We start from the raw sequence: 26,679 nt of genomic DNA, 5'->3' as shown, positions 1-26,679 counted from the left end.
GATCTGACAGAGGAAAAGGACCTTTCCCTGGCAAATGGAGGCTGCAGGGACAGGGGTGACATCTTCTGAGTCAGGGGGGCTGGGCTGGCTTCTGCCAAGCTCCATAGGGTTCCCTGAACTGCACCACTCTCACAGCTGAAAAGTCCCCTACACTTTACAAACTTCAAGACACCTGCATTAGCACCTCCTGACCGTGGCACAGACAGGCCCAGCTCTGCCCATGCAGTCATTCAGAGATGCAGCAGCCCCACAGAGCTGCACACACCCAGCAGCAGGGCTGTGACCAAGTGCCAGGCTGAGCCTGTGGGCAGAGCTGCAGGGGAGCAGCAGTGGCAAAAGCTTGCTCTTCTCTGTCCTATGGATAGGCTTTGGCAAGAAGGAAGATCTTTTTCTGAAGAAGCTCTTCTAGCCTTGGTAATAGCTCTTTTTTCCTACTTCTATAAAAGCAGACTGAAAACCTGTTTTCCTCCATGGGCGCTTTGTTGAAGCGTCCACAGCAGAGACAGGGCCACCCCCACTGACCACACAGCACCAGCAATGGATGAGAAACCTCTCCCCTTGACAAAGCTCCAGGTGTAACCCTACACCATCAACCCCGAGCTGTCCTTGGCCAGGGCTGCAGGTCAGCCACACCTCAGCTGTCACTCGGCAGACATGACCACAGTCAGCTTCAGTGCCTGAGCCAGCAGCTGGGGCAGCTCTGGGAATGAGCTGCTCTCACACAATGGGCTGCAGGAAGAGCACTGGGACTTGGGCACTCCCTTTTGCTACTATTGGCACTTGCTTTTGCATTAGGGGCCTCTTGTCGAGCTGCCTCACTGGCCTCCCCAAAGTTCGCAACTAGGATCTTAAAGAACAGGCCTCTTGAGGCTGCTCATGGACAACACATCACACATATACCTTGGATCATTTTTTTTTAAACTCCCTGAGAAGGGAGTCATTAGAGATGAAATTAAACAAACACCCAGCAGAAAAACCAGCAAATGAGGGAAGTATGTGACATTAAAAGAAAAAATAGATGTAAGAAAAATGAACATACCACTTTTGGCTATAGTATTGAGGGAAATGTTAGACAGGGAAGAAGAGAAGCTGTATAAGCAAGGACCATGACAGAGCTGTCAGAAAAGAAAAAGAAAACAAAACAAAAAAGAGAAAAACATATGGTGATGAAAAAGTCACTGTCAGTAGGTGAGAAACAAAACTCTCTTGAATACGACAATGGGAAAGATGGCAAATTGTACTGGTATAAAGCACAGAGCACAGATGCAAGAGAGCCTCAGGCTTTCCAACTGTGAGATAAATATTTCAGCCACAGTTTATGGCATGTGATTTCTCTGAGGCAATACTCTGCTCAGAAGCAGGGAGTTCATGAATTCACTGCAAGAGGAGTAGAGTTTTCTCAAAACCTCACACTGCCTGGAAAATGGGGCTGTCACTTTTTAGGCTTCCCCAAAGGACTGCAAGTGGGAGACTGTTTTCAGGGTGGACTTCAAAATTCAGATGATTTTGGTAAAACAGATGACAATTTTGACTTTTGTTGGATGAACTCTTTACACATTAGCATTGCTTTGTACGAGTAATTTTGTACTATTTAGTGTTTTCATTTACATGAAGAAAACTCACAGAGCTCACTGATACAAATACAGGTATGAGCATTTAACAGAACTCTCCAAATATTTTATGAATGCTGAAGCTCATGGGCTGCTCATGCCTCGTTTGAGCTGACCATCCATTCCCCATTCTTGTGGGGAACAGTGGTTCACACAAGACATATGGTGCTGCCTATGCACACTGATTAGATGGCCAAAATAAACTCCTTGGGAGATGCATGAATATTGATTAACAAATAATAACCTTAACACTTACATACTTAATATAACAGTGATAAATAGTAGTTATGATAAAATCACTGGAATACTTGAGGCTCACAAATCTTTATACACTTAAACAGGAGAGGAGCACAACTCCCAAAACTGCAGCACCCCTGAGTTCGACCCCCACCTGACAGGCACCAGGCCTCCAAGCAATTAGGAGCTTTACATCCAGTGAAAAACTCATACAATTCCACAGTAAGTACAACAATGGGCAAAAAATTCAGATCAATCCTTATTCTCCTCATATGTGAAGATGAATAATACAGCATGGGGTAATGGAGTGCCAATTAGGCACTTCCATGAGATGCCACCACTGACACCAGTGGTTAAGCCAAGTAACTCTACACCAACAGTGCTTTTGGATGCTACAGGCACCTGGAAATGCAGCACAACTGCTAGAGAGGAACTGTTTATCAGATGCGATCTAAGGTAGCCTACGCAAAAGCATGCAGAGATATAATTAAACATGGTTTAATTAGCACTTCAGTATGCAGAATCACTCAATATTTATTGAAACAGAAAACTTTAAAAAAATATTCTGCCTGGACACAGCAGTAGAATAGCTGTAAGTATGCACTGGAGTCCAATTCAGAATTTTGGGATGCAGTTCATATAATGTACCCGTGCATGCTCATCCTTCTGAAGCTGCTAAAATATATGACATCTATTCTGACAGTGTATTCAAATGAAAAAAATTTTGAAAAATAACTTTCTCTGAAAGATGAATATAAATAGAAATGATAAAAATACCTCCTGTGGTTACAAGCTACATCTTAATAGCAATTTACCGTTTTAATTAAATACATCACAGCTATAGGACAAAGTAAGCACAGCATAAAGCACTAGTTTAGACTGACTATCTTTCTATCCTTCTAAACCCCAGTCAGCATTTAGCCCCACAACCATTCAGCTTTTCAATATGTAGCAAGGCAGGCAGAAGACAGATCTTTGTTGATCAGATTCAGCATATAGAACATACCTCTATTTAAACAAAAAAAAAAAAAGAGGGGAAGAAACAAAAACCAAAACAAAAATGTAAACTGTTTTCTCAGTGACTATTGCCTTGAAAGGTTTTACTTCTAGTATTTTGCTCTACAGCTTCATTTGTCACTAGAAGACACATTTAGCCACCCTCATTGAGCCTAACCAGCACCAAAATAGATGTTCTGACCTGTTCATTCATAACTACAGAGAGCTCGCTGAGCATATCCTTGTAATGAGACTTCATCTCTCCCTGATACTCAAATTGGTCCTCCTTAATAAGGCGTTCGTTGACATCGAGGGCATGTCCACAGGCTTCAGCAAACTGCCTGCAAGCACAAAACCACAAAAAAACAATGATACAAGTTTTGTGGTAATGAAAAAAACTATCTATCTATATATACACACACAGTGCTGTATCTCTTCTCCCCCTTGCAAATTGCACCTTGCTAGAAATAGAATTTCAGAATTCATTCTCAGATGAAAAGGAATATATTCTACTAGGGCAGCCCAAAACTCCAGTAAATGTTTGTTAGGAATTACTTGTAAGATAGGGTAAATGCAGATGTAAATTAGGCTGGTTGAAATCAGCCTGATTTCGTGTCTCACCTACCTGTGCCACGCAGAGTGTCCTATGTGCTATGCAGGGGTGAAAAACCTAAAATTAATGTTTACCTGAAGATTTCCTTCAGCAGCTTCACTTGATTATCAGGATATCTCTTAGCATTTGTTTCTTCAAGAAAAGCACGAGCATAGGCCATTGGTCCAGCGTTTACCTAGGTGAAAAATACACAGTTTAGGTTCAGAGAACAAGCCATTCACTGTTGTTTTTCTTGTGTTCCAAGGCCTGGAGACTGGCCTCAGGCAACCTAGCCTGTGAGAATATCACCTCACTCCTTTTGTCACCAGGATGGAAGCTGAGGAGTTTTACTGAGGAAACAGGAGCTGCTCAACCTTGTACAAGCTGCAGATCTGTGCTGGCCTTTTGAAGTCCCCAGCTAGCTGACCACCCAGACAGCTACATGTTTGTTTGAAGACATTTCCATGAGAGCACCAGGAATACACATGCCTTTCACAATCCCAACTTTCTTAAACAGGAAATGACAAAGCCAGTCCTAGCAAAACTCCCTTTAAATAATCTGCTTGCTTGTGATGGGCCATATTCTCAAGTGATATGCTATGGTCTTGTTGGAAAGGTCTTCATTTTTACTTAGAGTAGACTTAAATGAAATAATTATATTAGCATATAAAACCAGTAGTCACCAATGCCAGTGGAAAACTTTCCATTCCTTAGTGTGTTTACAGTGGAGTCTAACAGCACTGGAATATAAGATATGCCAAAGACAAAGAATTATGAAAATCAGAATAAAAATTTAGGTATATGCATTTAAAAAAAAAGACAAAAAAGGCAGGAAATTGTCATTACCTTGACACTGACACTTCCTTGGAGCTTGAGCTGCAGTCGGATCATGTCCACTTCTTCCATTGTGCAAAGCTGATTGAGCTCTGAAACCTTTTTGGACATCTCATCAATGGCCACTTCAATGGGGTTCAGCTCTGTGCTGGTTTGGCTTATGACCTGGATCCGCTTCTTCACGTAGGGAAACAAGTGACTGGCTACTCGAGAGAGAGAAATGGATCAGAGAACTCACCCAACAAGAGACTATCTCGGACAGCAAAACAATTAAGTCAAAGTATTAACTTTCGACTTTGTCAATCTCTTTATCAATCCATAAAAATTAAGTTTTAATCACTGAATGAGTAGAAGTGACACAATGGGTCCAAACTGAATTCTGATGTACCTGGCACTGGAAGAGCATTTCCTTTTGAACTCATCAGTTTGATACCAAGCTCTGTCACATGCAGGTGGCAAAAATCTCTCAGTGCTCAGATTTTAGAATCCACAAATTTCTTCTTCTGAGTTAAAGCACCAAATTATAAGTCCACACTGAACTTCAGCTAAGTCCACAGCTAAAACCATCACATCAAATATATGTCATGTTAGAGGCAGGAGCCTCTAGCTTAGCTGAACTGGGAATCATTCACTGTGCTGGTGTTGGCTGGGATAATTTTCTTCACAGTAGCTGGTAGAGGGCTGTGCTTTGGATTTGTGCTGGAAACAGTCCTGATAGCACAGGGATGTTTTGGTTATTGCTGGGCAGGGCTTACACAGCATCAAGGCCTTTTCTGCTCCTCATCCCACACACCGGAGAGGAGGCTGGGGGTGCACAAGGAGTTGGGAGGGGACACAGCCAGGACAGCTGACCCCAACTAACCCAAGGGATTTTCCAGACCATATGGTGTCATGCTCAGCATATACAGCTGGAGAAAGGAGTAGGAAAGGGGAGGGACATTCAGAGTGATGGTGTTTGTCTTCCCAAGACACTGTTACATATGATGGAGCCCTGCTTTCCTGGAGATGGCTGGACCTGCCTTCCCATGGGAAACAGTGAATAAACCCCTGGTTTTGCTTTGCTTGTCTGTGCAGCTTTTGCTTTACCTATTAAACTGTCTGTATCTCAACCCATGAGTTTTTCACTTTTACACTTCTGATTTTCTGAGTGAGTGGCTGTGTGGGGCTTAGCTGTCAGCTGAGGTTAAACCGGGACACCCACCTGCAGATGAACCTACTATTAAAACATCATCCTTAAAGCAGTGAACAGGTTCTTTTAATATTCAACCTAAATACTGCTATGGGAGCTGACAGAGGAATTATTCACCTTTAAAACTCTTTACTTCCCAGTCAAGGCCTTTCATGGATCTCAGGGAGTTTGGCAAAGGTACTGTTACAGTCCATTAAGTCTGATCTAAGCTAACACTCTTTTCTGATTGCCCTACATACTTTGGAAGGTCTCCCAAACTCCATGCATGTCCTTCTCTGCTAAGCATCTGCTTCCAGTCAGCTCAGACCTAAATAAGCTCCAGTTTACAGGGTGTCTGTCTCCCTGGAGAGCAGGAAACCCAGGACTTCCAGAGCTGGAAGCACGACCCAGGCATGGCAGAGAGCCAATGAACCAAGGACTGCAGCCAGACTGTCCTTGCCCTGTGCCCAGCGGCCTCTGGAGCAGAGGCGCAGTGCAGGTGCCACTCCAGCCACCCAAGCACAATTGACTTCACCACTTCTCCAGTCATAGCATAAGCCTTGCTTTTTTCTCAAACTAAAAGCACCTAAGTTTACACAGGAAACAAATGAAAATACATGGCTTTATCAAAGAGGAGTGGAAAAAAACAAGAAAAAAAAAAAGAGAAAAAAAGAATGTTTCCTTTAGTGAAAAGCACTGAGGTGAGGTCCCTGTCAAAGGGAAAAGCAAGGCAGAAGAGAAGGTCATCAAACTCCCACCTAATACCAAAGATGGAGCAAGGCTGAGAGCAGTGGAAGCTGATGACAGCATGTAATAACCCAGGGAAAATACTCTGCCAGAAGAACAGCCCTCTCTATGTTTGCCAGACAGGTCATAACGGCTGCACTTTCAAGTCAGTGAAACGACCTGCTTCAATACAGATCTCAAAACACCTACTGCTGCTCAAGCACTTAAAAAAACCACACACAAGCCATTCCTCCTTTCTTCTTACAAGCAAAGCTATGTCATGTAACAAGATACTCTCAGACATCAGTGCCTACTTCCTGATTTGCCAGAAGAAAACTTTTAGGTGACTATGCTTGCACTGTAGGCAGTTGTTTTCACTTTGTCCTTTGGGGGAAGCAGATGCACTGAAGTTGGTGGGAAACTGGATTTTCTGTCACTTGGGAGCCTTTGCTGTGAACATCAGCCTCTCTGCCCACGGCTGCCCATGAGAACAACGCCTCCAACTCAGTTCCTCATACATCAAAATTCAGACATGTCGTAGTAGTGTCACAAAGGAGGCTTTTTAAAAGAGAGATTTTAAAAGAGAGATTTCAATCATGATAAGGAGCTAAAAAACTTCAGTTTAATATAACTCATTAAGAAGACATATCCAGTGCTCCTGACATTCCTGCCTTAAAACACTGATTGAAATCTTACCTCTAGCTTAAAAAAAATTCTATATAGTATATCTTATTCCCATTTTGAACAAAAATTCCTATCTGCAAGTTTTATTCTTAGCAGAACAGACACCCTACTTGGCTCTTTCTTTGACTTGTTTATTATTAAAAGAAAATGGTTCTGAGTGCTAAGCTGCCTCCAGCAGAACCACTCCCAAGTTACATCACTGCAAGAATAGTTAAGATGTCAATTATAAGGAAAAATAAAGCATCTAAATGAAAGTAACTATCCCTAAAATGGTCAGCAGGTCTGTAAGGAAGCACATTGCCAACAGACACAGTGAAAAGATGAGTTATCATCCTGCACAACTGATGGACACCTGGCACTCAACCTGCCCTTCTGGGCTCAGCTGGGAAAGCTGGGATGGGAGCGGGCAGTAGGCAAGCAGACGTACTGGTGAGGATGGTGCGCCTCTTGCACTGCTCCTCCACTCCCCCGTGCTTCTTCCCCGAGAGTGTGAACGGCGTCTCGAACACAAAGCGGTTGATGTTGTGGTGCATTTCAAAGTCGGTCTTTCGATCCTCAGCCTCCTTCTCCTCAAAGAAAGGTGTGACATAGGTCACTTGGATGTAGGCATATTTTGGATCCAGGTCTTTGGGGTTCACCTGTGTTACAGCAGCAAACAATAATGTTATGTTTAGTGCGATGAGCTTCCAAGGCATCTGTTACATTTTTGATGTATTTATTTATTTATTTATAAATAAATAACGATGAAAACTGACATTTCCAAATGTAATACTCAGATCCTGGATGAATACAAAGATACTTAACCAAGAGATCCCCAAGAAGAGTGGGACCTTTGACTATAGCCATTGGCAAAAGTAGATGAAAGCTAAATGAGACAGAAAACCATCTACTTCTGCACTGCAGCAAACATCTGCTCCTCTCCCACTGTGATGCCCTGCTATAACACTGGCATTTCCATACAGCACCTGCCAGGCTTGTTTCAGTTGTCTGGAGGGTTCCTAGTAGTTTACACATACACTCAGATGCCATTCATTTGAAGCACAGCTCTCAAAATGTGAGCCATGCACTCAGTTCTCTCCCTTGGGCAAAACCACATGTCCATACCTTGTTGGAATCCTGGATGATCTTCACGTTATCTATTCCAAACTTGTCTGCATATAGTTTCATCAGCCTTTGAGAGATCTCAGATAAGCCAGTTAATTTGGGTTCTTTATAGATATATTCTTTCCCTTCCTCTTCTTCAAAAAAGCCCTGTTCGGAAAGAAACAGAAGGATACAGTGAACATAACAGGCAGAGCAAAGCCAAAACAAGGTGATTACATCAGGAATCAAGGTTGCCTGTATACCCACCAGAGCATCCAGTAGGCCACTTCCAGCACCTAAGTTAAAAGCTTACCTCTGTGCACTTCTAGCTGACATGTGCCTAGAGGCCAGTGTTTATACTGGTCTGCAATCTCTAAAGTTACCCAGGAAAAGATCTCTACACATGTATTCACGTAAGAGACTAAGCTGCTTAAAGAGTTAAAAGGCTTACTTGAAAATGCTGATGTATGATGAAAAAACCCTCATGGATTAAAAATTAGACATTAAAAATTCTTTATAGCTTAATAATTGGGTTCAATTAACAGCTGTTTGCTGGACACTGAGCCCAGCTGGGTAGTGTGCAGCATGTCACTTCCAGTGCATCCTCTGGGAGCCACGTGTGCAGACACAGGCCATGGCATGGGGAGCACCTGGGAACCAGTCTGCATCGCCTCAGGGCAGCTGAAGAGACACTCTGGTGGCACCTTGAAAGGCCATACAGAATTGCACCATTTCCAGAGGCAATTAGAAAATAATTTACATTTGAAAAGAAAAAGAAAGCAAATTTTTTGCAATAAAGGTACAATTTTGCTAAGGTCATTACTTCATATACTGGATGGACTTGGCTCCATTTATTATTATTATTAAAGTGGACTTTAATAAGAGGCTCCATTGAAGGGCTGAACATGAATCTGTCAAGCTTCAGAAGAAATGCCAGCCTCTGAAAATTAACAGAGCATTGCATCACCTGCAGGTGAGACACTCAACTGCTACAAGAGGAACATGTACTTCGGTGCTCCAGGAGAAGCTCTCCCAGCTGAGCAGGAAGCAACAGGTGCCCCATCAACAAGGACTGGATTCGTCCCAATGCCATGAGCAGCACCAGCCCTCCTCCTAGGATTTCGTATCCAATTTGGTGATGTGCACCCCTGCAGCTGCACTCAAAGCCTCTTCCTTTCACCTTAAAGCAAAGTGACCCAGAGGGAAACACCTGAAGCTGCAGGGATAGGGGGAAAGGCAGACAGCATTAATGATGACAGACCCAAGGCCCTTTGAACTTCACATGATGTGAAAGCTTGGACAGCGAATTCTACAATATGCCTAAGCAAACTACCATCTGTAGAAAGACAGAGAAGCAGAAATTTATGAAGGCAAGAGATACCTCCAAAATCTCTTTGGAAGGTACTCATGCAAAATCCAGCCTTTTCCTCTGGAAGTGTATTTCAACTTTGCGCTGTAAAATTATTGACTAGGCAAATCTTCACAAAACAAACCAAACAGAATTAAAATATAATAAGCTATGAATTTCATTGCTTCTTTAGGAGAAAAATCCTTAAATGTTATTTCAATAGGGATTAACAAATATGTGCATCTTTGGCTTTTCCTTCAGTGAGGACAAGGGGTAGTGAAATTGTCTTTTAATTTGGCAAGTGCCAGGAGTACTGTGGGCATTACTGGAAACCAATAACTAATAGCTGCAACAGCAGCTCATCTGACAACATCTTCATCAGTCTCAAAGTGACCTTCTAACATTGCATGATTTTTAACAACATTCATCAATTAAATTCCATAGGCACATGAAGAACTTCACAGGTAATTAGAGAAAAAATCTAGAGCTTGTCCAAAGTTGACATCCTATAAACATCTGTTGAGCTGGGCAGGCAATTGACTTCCTATTGATTACACTGAGAAAAGATCTACAAGATTATAATCTGGTTTCTGATCTTGTTTCCACTGAAGCAAAACTGCTTTATGTGGGAAAACCTCATTAGTTTGATGCAACCATACTTAAACACGCTACTCAGGACTGTTTTTGTCAAAAGACATCTGTTTTCTGTTACTATTCAGCGTTTTCAACAAAACTCCTCATGTTTTCCAAATTAATCAGACAGCAAGCTAGAATATAGTTTATGCTCTTAAACCCTAATTCTGTGTATGTTTGCATGCTGGAACACAGTATTTATATGTAAGCGCCAAATCTCTGCTGATGCTGCATGGCACACTAACAGAGATGATATCTCTGTTAATCGTTTTACTTTAAAAAAAAGACCTGAAAACAAACAACTAACAGATTTAGTCTTATCTCTAATGCAAGAGACATCATTTAAGTACATATTCCCTACAGTATTTCAGCTGACAAGTGACAAGCAGAAGTTAACTGTGAGCTATAAATAATCATGTCTGCCATATGCTGTAGGTCTGGCAAAGACTATTAAAAGTAAGATTAAATACTTTTCAGAAGCCAAATATCCTCCAATTTCAGGATTTTAAAATATTAAGCAGCCAAAGTTACATTATCGATGCATATCCCTGGATTATTTTCATCCTGGCTGGTTTTGTCCTGCAAGGACAACACAGCCTCACAGATGAAAATTATTCCGGGGAGCAGCTGATGGTGATGGAAGGCAGATGACCTCCTGGACAGCAGGTTACTGGTTTCCACTGTGCTCTGATATTCTGAGAGGCAATTGTGATCCAATCACAGCCTATCACTGTGTGAGTTCTGATAAGGCCCTTCCTCCTTCCCACACTCCTCCAGACACAGCCTTGAAGCTCACAGTAAGTACATCAGACCCTTCTCTGCCCTTTATTGAAAGGTGCTGAGGTAAAGCCTTCTGCTTGACCTGCCAGGAATTGGCATCTAATGGAACCTTCTCCATGTCTATTAAGCAAGCATCTCCTTCCACAGTGAGTGAGTGTGATCACTGTGAAACACTGACCTCCAACTTCTAGAGCTTCTTGCACACACAGGAGAACAAGCCCTCAGCTCTACTTTTACCTGACATTGCTCTGAAAAACATGTCTTGAATGTCTTTGCTTATCAGCACAATATGAGTTCTCAGTGATTCAATATATTTAACAGGATTTTTTTTGGCTTTTAATTCAACAAAGGTACTGACTTCTCAAACACTCATCTGTGAGTAAACTCAGAGGCACTGGCTAGTGTGGTCACTTGGTGCAATGAGATATTGTCACCAAAGGCCCTTAACAGAATGTACAGTCTAAAACAGCAGCTGCCATGAGCTCTGGCTCTCTGAGCTGGCAAATAAAGCTTGCTGGTGAAAACAGACGACTGAGTCCTCCCTGAGGATCACATTAATTCAAACTATCCTTGCACAGAGTCCCTACAGCAATGCAGTAACCAAATACTGCCTCTGCCTTTGCTTGAAGAACAGTTTTCAGATGCAGCTGCAGATCATCTTTCTCCACTAAGAACCCACAAAATTCTCCCTCCCACTATTAACATTATTCTTTTTTTCTCTAATCTGCTTTCTCTGCAGCTTTTATTTCACTTAAGGAACAGCAGCCACATCACATGTTTTCCTGCGAAGGGCAAGGAGAAAGCAGTGCTTGTTGCCTTTAGAACCCAGTGACTGGGGGGAACAAACAGAGGAAGACACACCTATGACCAAGTCATACACCTTACAGCACCAAGGCTCTTTAAATGAAATTGCCCTTGTGGCACTGGCACCTGGAAAGTCATTGCACTGTTACAGAGATGCTAACCCAGTTCAGCAGAAGTGCTGTAGCTAAATTACCCACTGGGAGAGCCACTGGCTGTGGGAGAGTGCTGGCAGGAGGCTGCATGTAGGAGAGTCTTGTTTTGCCCTGTGCTGCTCCCATTTTGAAGGCCAGGCATAAGAAAAACTGCCCTTCCTCAGGTGCAGCTCACTTTCTCCTTGCATTTGGCAAGCTCAGCTGTGCTGATCTGTCCAGAGAGCCAGGACCTGCTATTCCCCTCTGACTCCCCATCTGCTTGCTCCTACAAGGGACTGCCAGGACCACGGCCATTGCCTGCCCAGAGTGCTCCAGTGACCGCTGCCAAACCCCTCGGACTGACACAACAGCCCTCCACTTGGGAGCTGCTGCACAGGCCAGGAAAACAGGCTTGCATTCAAACAGCATTAATGCTACCCCAGACTTTCAACAGAGGAAGAAGGGGTCCAATCCTGCTCCCAGTGAAGCTGGGAGGAACTTCCACTGAGATGAGATGATGCAGCACTGGGCCCCACTGTGCACACACAACATGACAGGTACAGCTCGGTAATTCAGGTAACTGAACAAACAAAAGTTAGTTTGCAAGATGCAACAATGAATGCAGCAACGTTATTTCATCTGCCACAAACCAAAGAATTGAGAGCACAGGAAAATTAATGTTAAGTAACAGTAGAGGGAAGGATGGAGGATATGTGAGGAGAATTAAACAAAACATGCAATAGAACTAGACTTACCACAGCCTTGAATAAGATCAAAAGGAGAAAAGAGCAAATTTCTGCATTAAAATCTAATTAGCAAACAGAATGATTCACATCAATCTGTTGTTTACACACTTTATATTTCAGAGCACAGGAAATTGTATGTTTGTCAAAACCAAGACTAAAAGGAACATGCTGGATTGCTACACTGGTTGGTGGTGGAAGAAAGCACAAAATAATGCTTCGAGGGTGCTGAAGCACAGCAGAGGGAATAATGCTATTCTACAGTACATTGCACAGAATCAGAGGTGGCCTGGAAGCAGAAGGCAGAGTCATTGAAAAACACAACAAAGCATCTACTGCATACTGCTCTGCTTTAAGCTCTATTAGAGGAGAGTGCCATATATCAAAGATGTCTTATCTGGTTCTATTTATGTTGTAGTCTGAAAAAACCTGCCCTGCCTCAGTCTCAGCTTTGCCTGACGAAGTCAAGAACTAAAGCTGACACACAAGTCTGTTCTCTAATACACCACTAAATCCACAGCAGTGGTTTACACAGAGGGAACTGAGTGCTCTCTCTCCTGAATAAATCCTGCTGGGAATCTGACCCACGAGGCAGTTTCTACCCTGGGACTCACTACCAAGTGCTTCCCTGAACTATATCAGGAACAGGTCTGAAATCTGTGACTCTGTGGAGACAAAAGAACCCGAGTTCACTTACCTGCCCATAAAATGCCACCCGGTAATATCGCCCAAAGAGACGTTTCTCAGAGTTCACTACTTCTGCAACCTTCAGGTAGGACCGGTGGATGTCGTAGTACAGGTCAGACAGTCTCTGCATGAGCAAACAGGCAGAGGGAGGGGAGGTGAGGTGAGGGTGTTCCAGCACCTTTGGAAATGCCACCACAGCTCTGCACAACAGTGGCTTGCCTTAACTGAGTTCCCAAACCTTTGCAAAGATGGCTGTACATGCTAAGGGAGTAGTTTAACCTTGTTAGCAGTCACTAAAGATTCATTTCAAGGTTTCTGTCATCTCCTGAGGACTTTTGTGGCAGTGGAGCCTTTGTGTACAGGGTCACACAGGAAGAGAATCATCCCACCACCAGATGGTGGTGCTGACCTAGTAAGAGGTCAGAGAACTCAAGTGTTGTTTGGGCAGGTGGGAACAAGGTGCCAACAACTCCAATCAGCTCCCAACCCCACACAAAGATGTGCTATTCACTATTACCACTAGGCAGCACTTTCTCAGGATAGTGAACCAAAATTTCAGCTAATTTAAAATCTGAGGACCTGCTTCCTCAGCATACAGCTTATTGCTACCTACCATTTGGGGTCTCTTTAAATTTAAACCCAGAAAAATCAGTAAATGGGATTATCATCTAGCTATCCATTATGTATTGAAATTGCCAAGTAAATAAGAAATTAAGAAACCCTGAAAATGTGAAGAAATCACACAATTTATCAGCATTTTCTGAACTTAAATACAATGCAATTGTGCTCTTGGTTTAAAACCCATGTAAAAAATCATATCCACTGGCTAAGACAAGAGGTTTGTTTGAAAAATTTTACATTTACTGTTGCTGAAAAGAGGCAGGGAAGACACCAGAGCTTTTTATTTTTTCACAGCACAAAACATTAAAAAGAGAAATTACAGTCAGGAAGAAAAAAAATGTTCCTTTTAAAGAAAGCACATTTTTTCCCCTAAAAGTTTTGATCTTTACTGTTGCCTTAGGATAATTAAAAAGACCCGAAACAAACACCCACTTACTTTGAAGTCCCTCTGCTTTTCAAAAACAGCAATGATAGGCTTGTTAACCTCAGCAATAAGCTCATATCTCTCAGACTTCCAGAGGTACTCAACACACAACTCCAGCTGTTCCACGAGAATATTCTGCAATGTCACAAATGCAAATAGTTCTGTGACTTGACAGCTGGTGGCATTTAACTAACAGCAATGCAGCAAAAGCACATACCCACTACTTCATTTTTATTCTAGAACTTCTATATTAAGGTTTATTGCAATTACACAATGTTTAATCAGGTATTGGTGGCCTATCTCTTCTTTAGACAAAAACCCTAAAAAAACAGTAACATGAAAATACTTGAATAGTTGACATCTCATGCAGACGAATGGGTTTGCTTCATGGGCTCCCCTCTGCCCTGACTTCCAGCTCTGGTACTTTATGTTCTCCTTAGCTAAACACCAGTACAACAGCTGTGACATTTCACTCAAAAGCTGTGTGCCTTTCAATGCTGCGTGAGTACACTCACTATAATTTGTTGTAACATGCACAGGCATCCACTAGAAATAACTCTCTCTGTTAATACAGAACAGGTATATAAATGTTAATGTTGCTGACCTCATTATACGGAGTATCTTGCATCCCAGAATCTTCCTTCATAGCACCTTCTTCTTTAATGTTGGGGGTAATGCTCAGAAAAGCAGGCCATCCCATGGAAAATAAGCCTTGAAGTGCAAGTCATAAGAAAGGCTATCAATGACTAAATAACCAGATACTTCAAGAAGTTACTAGATGCCATTAAAACAGAGCTGATGAGTTCATTTTTTTTGCAGCCCAAGTAATGAGAAGCACAAATGGAGCTGATTGAATTTATGAGACTATTACACATTTTCCTCAGTGATAGAAACCCACTTCTCCAGGCAAAGGGGAACGATAGCATTTTCCTGATGCAGTGTTATTCCTCTCTCTGGCATTTTGGTTCCTGAGCTGTAAGTACTGGCAGTCCTTGCAAAGCTTCATGGGCAACACTCCTTTGTGCACAGGAATTACCCTCGCAGGCTGAGGTGACACAATTCACACTTGGGGAACCTGCACGTGTCCCACCTGTCAGGTGTCCCGGGGCACACAGTCCCCCCGGTCTGCCACAGCCCAGGGGAGGTGGCTCAGGGCATGCTGTGCCTGTGCTGGGCTCAGACCATGCTGGCAGTGGCTTTCCTGTCCTGCCCTGGGTCAGCTGTGCTGCCATGGGGCAGTAAGCTCGGGTTGGTGGCAGCAGCTGCTGATGGGAAGGCTCACAAGGAATAAAACTGAGCTTAAATTGAGTATTTGTTAAGCTGAGGCCTTAGTGCCATGGCTGCAGCAGAAACAACTTGCACAGGTACCACACTTTACAGACCAGGAAGAGTCTGTTCTGCAAGGATTTTTTTATTGCTCTGGAGTGGAGAAGGTAAAGCTGCCAGTGGAGGGGACAAACACCTGGCATGGCCCACATTTAATTTAAAAGTAGGAAAATGCTACTATGGCACAATTAAAAAAGCTAACCCATATACACTGAGATGGTGGCCTCCATTCTCTCTCTCAAGTTCTGGAAACCATTTAAGTGCAGGTTTAAAATGACTTCACTCCAGCTACTATAATCTTTATACAGGCAAAGTATTTTACCACTACTGAACTGTTTCAGAAATACTGCTCTTCACAGACAGCTTCCTCTAAAAGGATGCATTTTTTCATCTTGTCCACAGACACTTTGAAATGTAGTGAAGGACTACATTCTTTCCAAAAATGTTCTTTCTTCCCCAGATATTTGTCCTTGACCCTGGAAATTGCTCTTTGTGGAAATTGCTAACATATCTCATGCTAAGAATTAGTATGAAATACACATTTCATAAACTAAATAACCATCAGCACAGAAGCATTAAAAAATATAAGCCTGCACTTTATTTTTTAATAAGTATCATAGATTTAAAAAACCCCCTTTATCTATACTATGTTACATATGGATAACCTGATATTAATTCCATCCCCCTGCCCTCCCACCTTTGGATAGCCAAGGAATTGGACATGGATTTGCATGCTAAACACCAATTGACCCAAGAGGGATTTTCCTGCTGCAAAAGCCCATAATCAGAGGCATTCTGAGCAATCCATCAAACCAGCCAAAGAGCATCAGGAAAGGAACTCATGATGTTTCCAACATTGCTTTCTATAACAGCCTTCAACATGCACTAGAAACAGTTTTGCTTTGGTTGATATTTTTCCAGATCAATTGGGAAACAGTAGTTTGATCTCCTAATGTTATTTGACCCACAAACAGGCATGGTTAGAGCACTCACTTCCTCCATTGTGAGTTGTTAGTAACACATTACTATCAGAGACTTGAGCATCTTCCAGGAGCATACGTGAGGTACAAATCTTTTCCATTTTCCAGTAACCTATGGTGTTGTAAGATGGTATTAGTATACTGCTACCAGTATGTGTTAATACATGCATATTTAATAACAACAGACTAACAAGTGAAGCATTGTCTATTAGCACTAGCTTGCTAAACATTTAATTAAACCTCTTTACACAACACACACTTTCACTGTTCCAGTCTAAGACTAGCATTTATGATATATTAAAAAAAAAAAAGTATTTGGGAAGAATTCAAGCTGCTTTAAGAATACTTTATGTATAAGGAAGGAAAGCAGGATAGCCAAAAACGATTTTGAACAACAATAATATTTATAGATACACAGTTGATTTTGAATATGTTGATCGTACCTTTTCTCTTCAGGTACTCTGCAATGAGAGCAGCAATATGAATATAGCACATAGCAGCCTGTAACGAGAGACCAACATACATGGATATGTTAAAGTACACTGAATTACAGCATAAATGTGGTAACGAGCATGTACTTTCAGCACTGTCAAGTCATGAGGCAGAAAAGGGAATACAAAACTAATCTAAGAAAATCAAGGATTAAATGATGAAATCCTCCTGAAGTGTAAATTTCACGAGGTGTCTCATGTAAATACCTAGATTTTCTCAAGACAATCGTTAAGATTACTTAATAAATAAGGTATTCCTGGGTTATGCAGTAGAATTTTGCATCACCCATTTAGACTTTGATGAAAAGGACAACACATTATAAGCAAAGCTCCTCTCCTAGGCCATAGTGGGGGAGAAGACAATCCTTTATGTGAGTTACTTACTGCTCATAACCTCGTCTGCACTACAGCTACGGTGCCTGATGGGGGTAAGCAGCAGAGATGCCAAAGTGACACTGCCCTCAGCTTCCCTATCAGACAGTTTCACATCTTGCTCCAGCACGTATCAGGTAGTCATGATCAGGCAAGCTGGGATGAGCCTATCACCTGTACTCCTCTTATTTCAAATAGATGAGAGATACTGTATGATTCTCTTAACTCACTACTGCTGTTTGTTTTTCAAAGCCCTTTTCATCAGAACAGCTCAGCCTGAAGACAAATGGATTTCCTGTTCATTTATTTACATTACCTCTGATAAATCTCCATTTCTTGCATGAATTTTGGCCATGCTTTCGAGCCATGTCCTGCGTAACTCAGGTGTGCTGGCATAGGAATTTGCTAGGCTGTACTGCAGATCCACCAGCATCTCAGGATCTTTCTCATGCTCCTTCATCTGAGCTGTGGCCATCAAAACTGTCCTGATGCGCTTAGTCAGATCCTTCACCTCTGCTGGGAAATTAACGTTCTTTGGGAAAGATAAGCAATGCATCACTGAAATCATCCAAAGAGCCACATGCAGCATCCCTGAACAAGCTAAAGTTCTGCTTAGAGAAGACCTCCATCCCTTCCCTAACTGGGCAGGCTTTGGAGCAGTCACAGTTCCAGAGCATGCACACATTGCACACAAACCCTGGATGTTCTTTCTTGATGTGTCACAGCACTATAAGGTGGCCCATGTCAGCCACCTGTTCCAGTGCCCCTGTGCAACAGCTCTGCTGAAGTCAGGGAACTGGGACAGGTGTTGCTCAGTTGCTTACTGGGTCCAGAGCTGGAACCTTGCACACTTTCCTCTGAGCAACAGCACCGTGTACTATAGATAGTCCTGCTTAACTACACTCCCAGCATGTTTCACCATGGGAATAAAGCACAAGTCTGGCTCCTGACGTTCTCACACTGTGCTAGATTAAAACAGAGTCCTTATATTACTCACACCAGCTGTTCTCAGCATATTTAGCTCAGCTCTGCAGTTTTTCTTTTTAGATGAGCAGTGAAATACGTTTGTTTTCAGACTTATTTCCATCCTTTGCTTTGTTTAAAAGCAAAACATTCAGAAAAAGTAAGTGAAAATAAATGCTTCCTCCTCTAAGTCACACAGAGATGATCAAGTCACAGAAGCAGGTTGACTGACTGCAGTGCTGTGAAATCAAAGCTGGACTTCAAAAGCAAGTAGAACTGTAATTATATCTTATTTAAGATCCATGCCAACTTTATTATTAATCTCAGTGGAGATACCCTAAAGTCACCTTCAGAAAAGGACAACACCTCCAAAGTATAAAACTGAAAATACATGTTGACAAATGTTTCAACAAGAATTGTAAAAATTAAAAACCAGAATATTTTTTCAAAAATTTTGTACAGACAATTACTATAACAGCAGTGGTAACTCATCTGAGAGCCAAGTGCATTTTCCAGGAGTTAGCAAGGTCTTACAAAAGCCAACTGTTGTGCCTGTTTCTGCTACACATTTACTGAACAGAGGAAAGGGAGAAATTGTAGACTAAAAATTGTAAACTGCTATTGTGTTCCATTAGTTACAATGCATGACCTCTGACATGAGGCAAATGAACAAAATAAGCAATAAAAACCAAATAATACAATTTTCAAACAAAAATATTTTTTGTTTAAAAATTATTTTCAGTTATTAAGCTTCTGAGTCACAAACACCTTCATGAACTTCAAGTTGCCTGAGAAAGACACACTATGAATGCATAAATCACTGGATAATAAGAGCCAGCAATTTTATTCACTGAAACACTTACTCCTGTGAAATTGTTGACCTTTTGCAAGAGGTAGTGATCGACAAAAAATGTTTCTTACTTTCATCTGCTTGTCTCCATTAGCAAAATTATTTATAATTGCGAGTGAATGTTGAAATCGAGATCCGCCAATCCCCGCATCTGCTATCAGCTGGCTCACTGCTTTGATGAGCTGCACGGGGGGAGCAAACACAGGATGTAATTAGCAAAGAAATCAGAGTTTCAGAAGAGTTTTTAACCCCTATTTCAGTATGACTTAGTGTACCAGGCGCTAGTGCACTTTTATACCTTTCTTAAGAAGGTAACATGCACAAAGTCAAGGACTGAATAATCTTTCCAGATTTTGTAACTGCTCACATTTTGAAGCGTACACATGTTATTACTGGACTTAACATGTCTGTTCCTGTACTGTCTGATTCTGTTTAGTTCCTTCAGCTGTGCTCCCACTGCTGTAAGCAACACACGTGAGTCAAGAATAGCCATTAATCTGGAAATGCAGATACATTCATAGCAGTTGTCTCTCCCTGGAACAGAGCTGATCAGCCCAAGAACTGCAGAGAATCCAGTCCAGCTTCAGACATGGCAGGAAAATCAAGATGCCACAGAGAATTGCCTGTCTGAGGACTCCAAAAGGATAGCCTTGCTTCAATGCATAAAAATAATAATGATAAAAACTAATGCACATCAGTTAAATATTGATGATCTCACACTTCACTTACCTGTAGATGGGATCTGACTATTGATTTCTGCTTGTTAAATTCAAAGTTCTTCCTCATGAAAAAATAAAGAAGAGCAGATGCTTCTGTCTGAGTTGAACGTGACCTATGGTTACAACACTTCAGGATTTCATAGCAGAGGGAACCACAGAGATCAGCTTGTCCTTGGAAGAATGCTGATGGGAACTATCGAAAAAAAATGCGTGAACATGTTCAGTACTACTCTCAGGTCCTGTGCAGTTATTCTGAGTTAACAATTTTTTTGTTAACCTTTCAGTAACTCTCCCACAGTTATTCAAACCAGGGTTTAAACTAAACATAATCCCATATGAAAATTAAGATTAATTAAGAACTATACCCAGGTTTTCATACAAACACTGTATGCCATCAAACTGGCCTCTAGGAAGTCCAGACAGCAGCTGGCTCACAGCAAGCCCAGCAGCAGGGAATCTGCAAGGAATGCAGGATAGCTGACTAGGAAAAGCAGGGGGGAGTTCTGCACTGTTATAAAAGCTGCTCAACAGAAGGAAAATATTTTGAGTAGCAAAGTCAGTGAACTTCCAGAGGTCAAGAGTTTGAACAGCACAAGACAACAGAGAAGGATGGCTTTCCAAACCATACCCACTATTACCAGCAGGGTGAATGTAATAGAAGACTGAGGGAGATGGAAGTGTACATGTGCTATAGATCTTAATTACTGCCTGAGGGGTTCTGCTGCAGGAACCACAATGGAACCCTGCTCCCACAGAACCACAAAGGGAGAATTCAATCCCAAAAGCTACAGCATAAATGAGAAGGGCAATTCTGCATATTTATTCATTCTCCCCATTGCATAGAGTTCTTCCGTTCCCAACTGTCTGGTATGACCATTTAAAGCCGTATGTCGTTTAAAGCTGTCTGTGGATGGTTTACTTCCTATCTCCCCCATGTCCTGAAGCTGCACTATTGGGAGAAGCATGATTTCCTCCTCTTTCCCCTGAGACAACAACCAGAGGGAGGCCACATGGTGTAAACTCAGCTACACTCCTGTGTTTCATAGAAACATTTAGGAACCGAGGCCAGCCTTGCTTATTCTCACTTCCCCAGAGCAATTGTTATGTGAGTGCTAGATTCTGGTTGCTTTTCAGAGGATCTAAGCCTGTGACTTGGAAATTGTGCAGCCTCTGCAGTTGGCACCAAGTGCCTAATTGCCCATGATCATTTACACAAGTGCAATACAAGCAAAGAAACAGTTTGACACACAGCCATATCTTTTCCCCAGTGCTCTTCTATGTTTAAAACTAGGAATTTGTAAAACTGTACTAGTGCGGATGAACTTTTGGTGAAGTGTATGGAACACACTCCTGCTAGTTCCTCCAAGGACAGCAGTAATCATTCACTGCTGGATTCTGCAAACCAGGTATCTGCCATGAAGACCACAGACCTCTAGGGTTTCAAGCTTTCTTCCATAGGTGGCAAAAGCAGGGAAGTCAATGGATACAGAGCTGGACATCACTTATCTACTTACATTAAAACTTTCTTAGTAAATTTTTTGATTTCAAAACCAAAACTGTTTTTTCAGACATTGTGAAGTTCTTAGTTTTAATCAGCAGTAAATCAGACCATCTTTGTCAGGAATAAGTATTAATACAGTGAAGTTCAGAACTCTTTCCAAGTGTCCAATTGTCCCCAAGCTGTACTTGCTGTAACGTATTGATCGGCACGACTAACAGAATAAACCCAGAGTTACCTTGCCTACAAACAGCCGTAGAGCAGCAAAGACATGTTTGAGAGCTGCTGCTGACTGGTTGATTTGCAAAAAGAGCATGTGCGTGTCAAAGACTTTCTTCATCAACACATTCTGGCAGTCAGACTGTTGGAGCTGCCTCTGAAAAGTTCACAGACAAGACATGACATTGCGATTATTGAAGTGAATAAGCAGAAGAAGGATCTGCTGGACGTTACCTTGGAGCGCTCCTAGAGAGATATTTTTTAAATGTAAAATTTCTGCAGATGATGCTTCCCAGCTTGCTGCAGACTCTTGCAGGTTTTCAAGAAAAGCACTTTGCTATGCCTGCACTGCTCATGGATTGTATACACTGTATTTAAGGGTTAGGGTGACAGAGAGGGAACACTAAAATGTAAAAGGAGCTGTTTTCTGTATTGCAGCTATGAGACCTTCAGCAAGTCATCTGGGCTTGCTGAAGCAATCTGAGCCATTTCTAAAGAGGCAGAGAATACACCTGCTGACTTGCAGAGATAGAGAAAATTAGCAGTTTGGAAATCTGTTGTCAAAAATCTCTGAATTCTAGTGGGATAAGCATGATTCAGAAAAGGTGGTGATGTATTACTAGATGCAAGACATTCCAAGCAGAGCAGGGTTGTACATAGCCCTGGATACGTAGGATGTTCTTCTTCTTCCATCTCCTTCTATTCAGTTCGGGTACTATGAACCAATTCCCTTCTAAAAGACCTACATTGAGGACTGGCATATCTTATTTCCCTATCCTGCTGTCTCAACATTTTAACTTTCTGTGTGCTTGCTCCCCCAGGCCTTCCTTTTACCCCGCATCCCACCCGTTCAAGCAGAAAAGAAACTGAGCAAAACATACCTGGTGATTCACAGTGTAAAGACACAACAGGTCAAGGATTGTGAGGGAAACTTCTGTAGCGATGTTTGCCTCTGTGTCTACATACTGTACAATGTCTGTTTCATTAGAGGTGCCTGCAGCATAATAAAAGAAAGATGAAAAACAATCTCCTGAGTGTTGCTAAAGATTATTTAATTCTCCAATCTGGTCCGTAAGTCTCATCACAGCAGAGATGAGGTCCAAACTGCACTTTTAATCAAAGTGGTATTTTGAAGAAAACTGCTCATAGGAGATAAAAGGGGAAGTTTGAGTCAACTCTCACCAACTGCACCAGTGATGTGAATACATCCTGTCACTGTTTCTGTTCATCCTCAAAGGAGGAAAGAAACCTAATTGGAAAGTGGGATAGATGCCTTCAATCTCATAATTTTAAGAATATCCTGTCAAGAAAAATTCTGTATAGAGCTTGATCTAAACCCCACAGAATTCCACAGGGAAGTAAATAATTTCTGTACTTACTTGCAGTGCTACTGTCTATTATCTGCAAGAGTTTGGGGTTAGAAAGTGCATTTTTGCCACGGATTATTGGTAATGTTTGAGATCTGTGGTGCTTGTGGCCATCGTGACTTGAAGTAGAATGCATCCTGGAATTGAAAGGTACCATTAAAAACAGAAAAAAAAGAATAAACTAATGTGCCTTATCAGAATTTTCTATGTCAGTTACTACAGTGCTTCCCAATGGCTGAATTAAACAAACTGATGCAAAATTCTCCAGAGAAACAAAGATGAAGGAAATCAGTGGGGTGGACAAAAACATGTGCTGGGATTTCTTGAAATCACAGGGGACAAAACTTCTATTAAGCACTGAAAAGAAATGCATCAGCTTAAATAGCTGGCTGATGTTTAGAAAACTGGTTTTGGGTGAAGAAAAACTGAGGTGAGTTCTGTTAGCTCAGAATATCAGAAAAATATATCCTGCTCAAGAAAGAAATAATAGAGTTTCTATGAGGGGGAAAAAATTACGACAAACTGAAAATGACAGTAAAAATACATGTGTGCATATGCACACATGTTCTTTTAATCCTCTTTGATGCTGACAAACACATCATTAATTTATAATGAGAAGCTTAGAACTAAAATACCAGTGATTATTATAATTTTTGAAAGGTTTTTGTATTTGTAACTTGTATAGAATTCAGGAAGATTTAACATCTCAAAATTCAGGCAACTTCTTAAAATACACTTCCTGTTAATTTCTTTTAAAAGTGTAATTTCATAAATTTACATAATTAATAATATTCTAGGACAGAATTACTCCCTGAAAGTAACACTTCAACCAACAGCTTGTAAGTCAAGCTGAAGAGACACAACTTTTTTATGATTTAAAGCTTTGGAGGCTTTGAAATTTGTTACATGTTTTGTCCACCTCTTTTCAGTCAATGCTGTCACAGAGTACAAGGGCTGGAGGATGACAGCAAATGCTGAGGGTTTATAGAGTTTGTAATTCAATGTGACATTACCATTGTGAGAGCAGCCCCGATGCCTGGCCAGAAGAGTTCGAACCTTTAAGGGTTCCATTATTCTGGGTGGCCTGGACAAACTTAAAAGCAGCTGCAATTTTCCTGTTAAGGAAAGAGAAAATATGTGTTGATCTGTTATGAAACATGACATTTATTTTTGCCATGTCCCTGAAGAGTAAGAGCAGGCCTGACAAAACCTGCCATGGAGCATGGACTGGTTCATCTGGTGACCTTTAATTTTTACACTGCATGACACACAGACAAGTTCACAGCAGTAACATGAAATTAAAAATGAACATCAGCTGAGACAAAGTGTGCATTCCACATTTCACAGCTGAACATGATCTCAGATTTTTTCAGACAGGCAGGAGACCTTTTTTTTATTGCTGTGAAACAATTATCTATGCCCATTAAAACTACTCTTTCCATGACATTCTTTCCAATACAGTGTTCAAAGTTCCCTTGTTCAGCATATGCACAGAAATGTGGTTGAGAATGGCCCAGTATTTTGGGTTATAAATGCAATAATGGTTATCATATCATGCAATTCATCTTTTATAGCAGGTACGTACGCAGATATCCAGAACATCACGATAACATTGTTGGCATAAAAGAAAAAATGAAGCACACATTGGCTTCAGTTTGACAAACAGATTCTTTCAAGAGAAAATTGATGGATAAACTGTTAATCTCATTTAAGTCTAATAAATGCTGTAATATTTCAATACTGCAACACAGAGTCTGTAACTACAGAATTACCTGACAATATTGCGTTTTCCTAGATATCTGAAATTTTGCAGACAAACCCTGAAAGACAAAACAACACATTTTATGCCTATTAATGGCTTCGTACTTATGAAAAAAATGCCAAATCTTAGTGCTTCAATGAGACCCATGGCCTGCTAGTTAAATAACTCACATTTCAACTACAAAATGGTGAGGAAATTTCAAAACCAGCTACCTGCTTGGATTCTGCAGTCATGCATAGATTGGATTGAGCAAACCACCCTGGGGATGTGAAAAGCAAGTCATCCTACATTATGTGACTTATCTTATGGCTGGAAAGTTTTGGGGAGCTAAATATTTTTCTCAAGTGAAGAAGAGAAGCTCAACACCAAATGGGAGACTAATATGAAGATCTCTTTTAGGAGGAAGACCCAAAGCATTATGACCCTTGTTCATGGAAATTACAACATATTGCAGGACACAGATCTTATTAATAATGTCTCATTATGACTTTGGAAGACTATGGCAAAATAGTTTAAGATACAAGAGTATCTCAGACTATTCCAATAGGTGGACAGACCCAATAGGAATTGTTCACAGCCAGCACTTTAGAATATTCAACACAAAATCAACCACAAAGTAAACTTACTCTAAAATGCTGAAAAAGTCTGTTATTTCTGAGAATGGTGCTCGCAACCAGTACGAAATCAGTGCATCTAAGGGGAGATATTAAAATAAATTATGTATCTGTTACAGGGAATTAAACTTAGCCCAAAGCCTGTAAAATACACTGATAATTACTCTAATTTAATGTTCATTTGGATTCAGCATTCACAGTATTTTACAGCAACATAAATTACGTAGTGAGTGCACATTTTTTACCTTCTGAAATGGTTTTCATAATGTGAAGGAAGCACATAAGAAGGCTTCTAGTTTCAGCTTGATCCAGCTTGTCAAAACGAAGAGTTGACCCAATCAAAGACAAAGGTCTCATGATCTGTTGAGGTGACAGCAAAGGGCCTTATTAAGTACAGTGATGGGCTCCCACCTACAGCAAGCATTCTCAACATTTGCATATGTACCTTTTCACACGTGTCAGTTCTCTCACTGTTTTTTTCATTGGTACTTGGGTTAGATTCAAGACTTGCTAAGGAAGCTCTGGAGTCAGCATGGTTTGCTGCAGAGATAGCTATTGATGAAAAGGCTGTAAATGAAAGTCATAGCAAACATGCTAAACTAAAACATTTATGGATACAAAAACTAACAAAAAAAAAAGGAGAACTTAAAACGTGTCACATGCTGCATTGAGACAAGTGCTTTGAACTTCCGATAGCAAAGCTATTGATGGGTACATTTAGTACTGAAAACATGCAACAAGTTGAAGTATAATGATTCAGTTTGCCATTTTTCACGGCATTGAAATGGCCTGTTGCATTCTGTAAGAATTGACCTAAAGCCACAAAAAATCAGTGGAAAGATGCCTGAATTCACTTCCCTGAATTTTGAGATGGGGTTTGGAGGTAGTGGACAAAGTAAATTGTGTTTCTACTCTTCCATTAAGCCTGGAAAAACTATGAATATTTGCCTCCATGAGACATCAGGAGTTTTCAGGAGAAACCTTGTAATTATTTTTAAGTCAGGCAGAGACTAGAAGAATGAACTCAAGCAAAGGGATTTCTTAGAGCCTGAATACTGGCATCATTCCAAAGCAGGAGAGTAAGTGAAGCAGTGGAAGTAGAACAGCTTCACAAGAGAAAGAAAGTCAATCCAAAGACACTCAAAGGGAAGAGGAACATTGCATACCATATTTCCCTGGATATGGTATAAAAAAAGTTAATGATATCCTCAATGAATTCTAAGCAGAAAGCACAATGGACTGAGATACACACAAATCTGCCTATGTGTCTGTTCAATCTGTCATTTGTACCGGCAATGGAGTTCAGAACATCTTTGGAAAAGGATGTGTCCACAGAGTTTGCATGTTTCATTGCTGTCTGGCTCTGAAACCCTCCGGCTGTGCTCAGGTCGTCCCTGGATCCCTGTATTTGAAAGAA

The 26,679-nt window shown here is 41.2% G+C and overlaps 1 protein-coding gene across 19 annotated transcripts in view; it reads right to left on the bottom strand.

The window, feature by feature from the left end:
* The window catches only part of DOCK10 (dedicator of cytokinesis 10), a 144,943-nt gene that overhangs the window by 877 nt on the left and 117,387 nt on the right, over positions 1–26,679 (bottom strand). For 8 of the 19 annotated variants that reach the window (XM_039556900.1, XM_039556902.1, XM_010406021.3 and 5 more), the window contains exons 34-57: positions 26,553–26,664; positions 25,708–25,829; positions 25,508–25,622; positions 25,275–25,341; positions 24,659–24,706; positions 23,900–24,001; positions 22,899–23,023; positions 22,401–22,513; positions 21,539–21,676; positions 19,813–19,995; positions 19,155–19,265; positions 17,587–17,802; positions 16,851–16,908; positions 16,421–16,519; positions 14,706–14,812; positions 14,114–14,236; positions 13,067–13,180; positions 12,382–12,387; positions 7,952–8,098; positions 7,275–7,485; positions 4,282–4,472; positions 3,531–3,631; positions 3,046–3,184; positions 1,040–1,115 (exon numbers count right to left, since the gene is read on the bottom strand). In XM_039556900.1, coding sequence (XP_039412834.1) covers positions 1,040–1,115; positions 3,046–3,184; positions 3,531–3,631; positions 4,282–4,472; positions 7,275–7,485; positions 7,952–8,098; positions 12,382–12,387; positions 13,067–13,180; positions 14,114–14,236; positions 14,706–14,812; positions 16,421–16,519; positions 16,851–16,908; positions 17,587–17,802; positions 19,155–19,265; positions 19,813–19,995; positions 21,539–21,676; positions 22,401–22,513; positions 22,899–23,023; positions 23,900–24,001; positions 24,659–24,706; positions 25,275–25,341; positions 25,508–25,622; positions 25,708–25,829; positions 26,553–26,664 — 2,824 coding nt within the window. The remainder of the gene's footprint in view (positions 1–1,039; positions 1,116–3,045; positions 3,185–3,530; positions 3,632–4,281; positions 4,473–7,274; positions 7,486–7,951; positions 8,099–12,381; positions 12,388–13,066; positions 13,181–14,113; positions 14,237–14,705; positions 14,813–16,420; positions 16,520–16,850; positions 16,909–17,586; positions 17,803–19,154; positions 19,266–19,812; positions 19,996–21,538; positions 21,677–22,400; positions 22,514–22,898; positions 23,024–23,899; positions 24,002–24,658; positions 24,707–25,274; positions 25,342–25,507; positions 25,623–25,707; positions 25,830–26,552; positions 26,665–26,679) is intronic. The other 11 variants (XM_039556901.1, XM_010406029.3, XM_010406033.4 and 8 more) reach the window with 7 other exon arrangements.

The sequence above is a fragment of the Corvus cornix genome, chromosome 9 (assembly GCF_000738735.6).
Source record: "Corvus cornix cornix isolate S_Up_H32 chromosome 9, ASM73873v5, whole genome shotgun sequence".
NCBI classification, from domain to species: Eukaryota; Metazoa; Chordata; class Aves; order Passeriformes; family Corvidae; genus Corvus; species Corvus cornix.
Note: the sequence above shows the minus strand (reverse complement) of the source record. Positions and strands in the feature narration are given on the sequence as shown.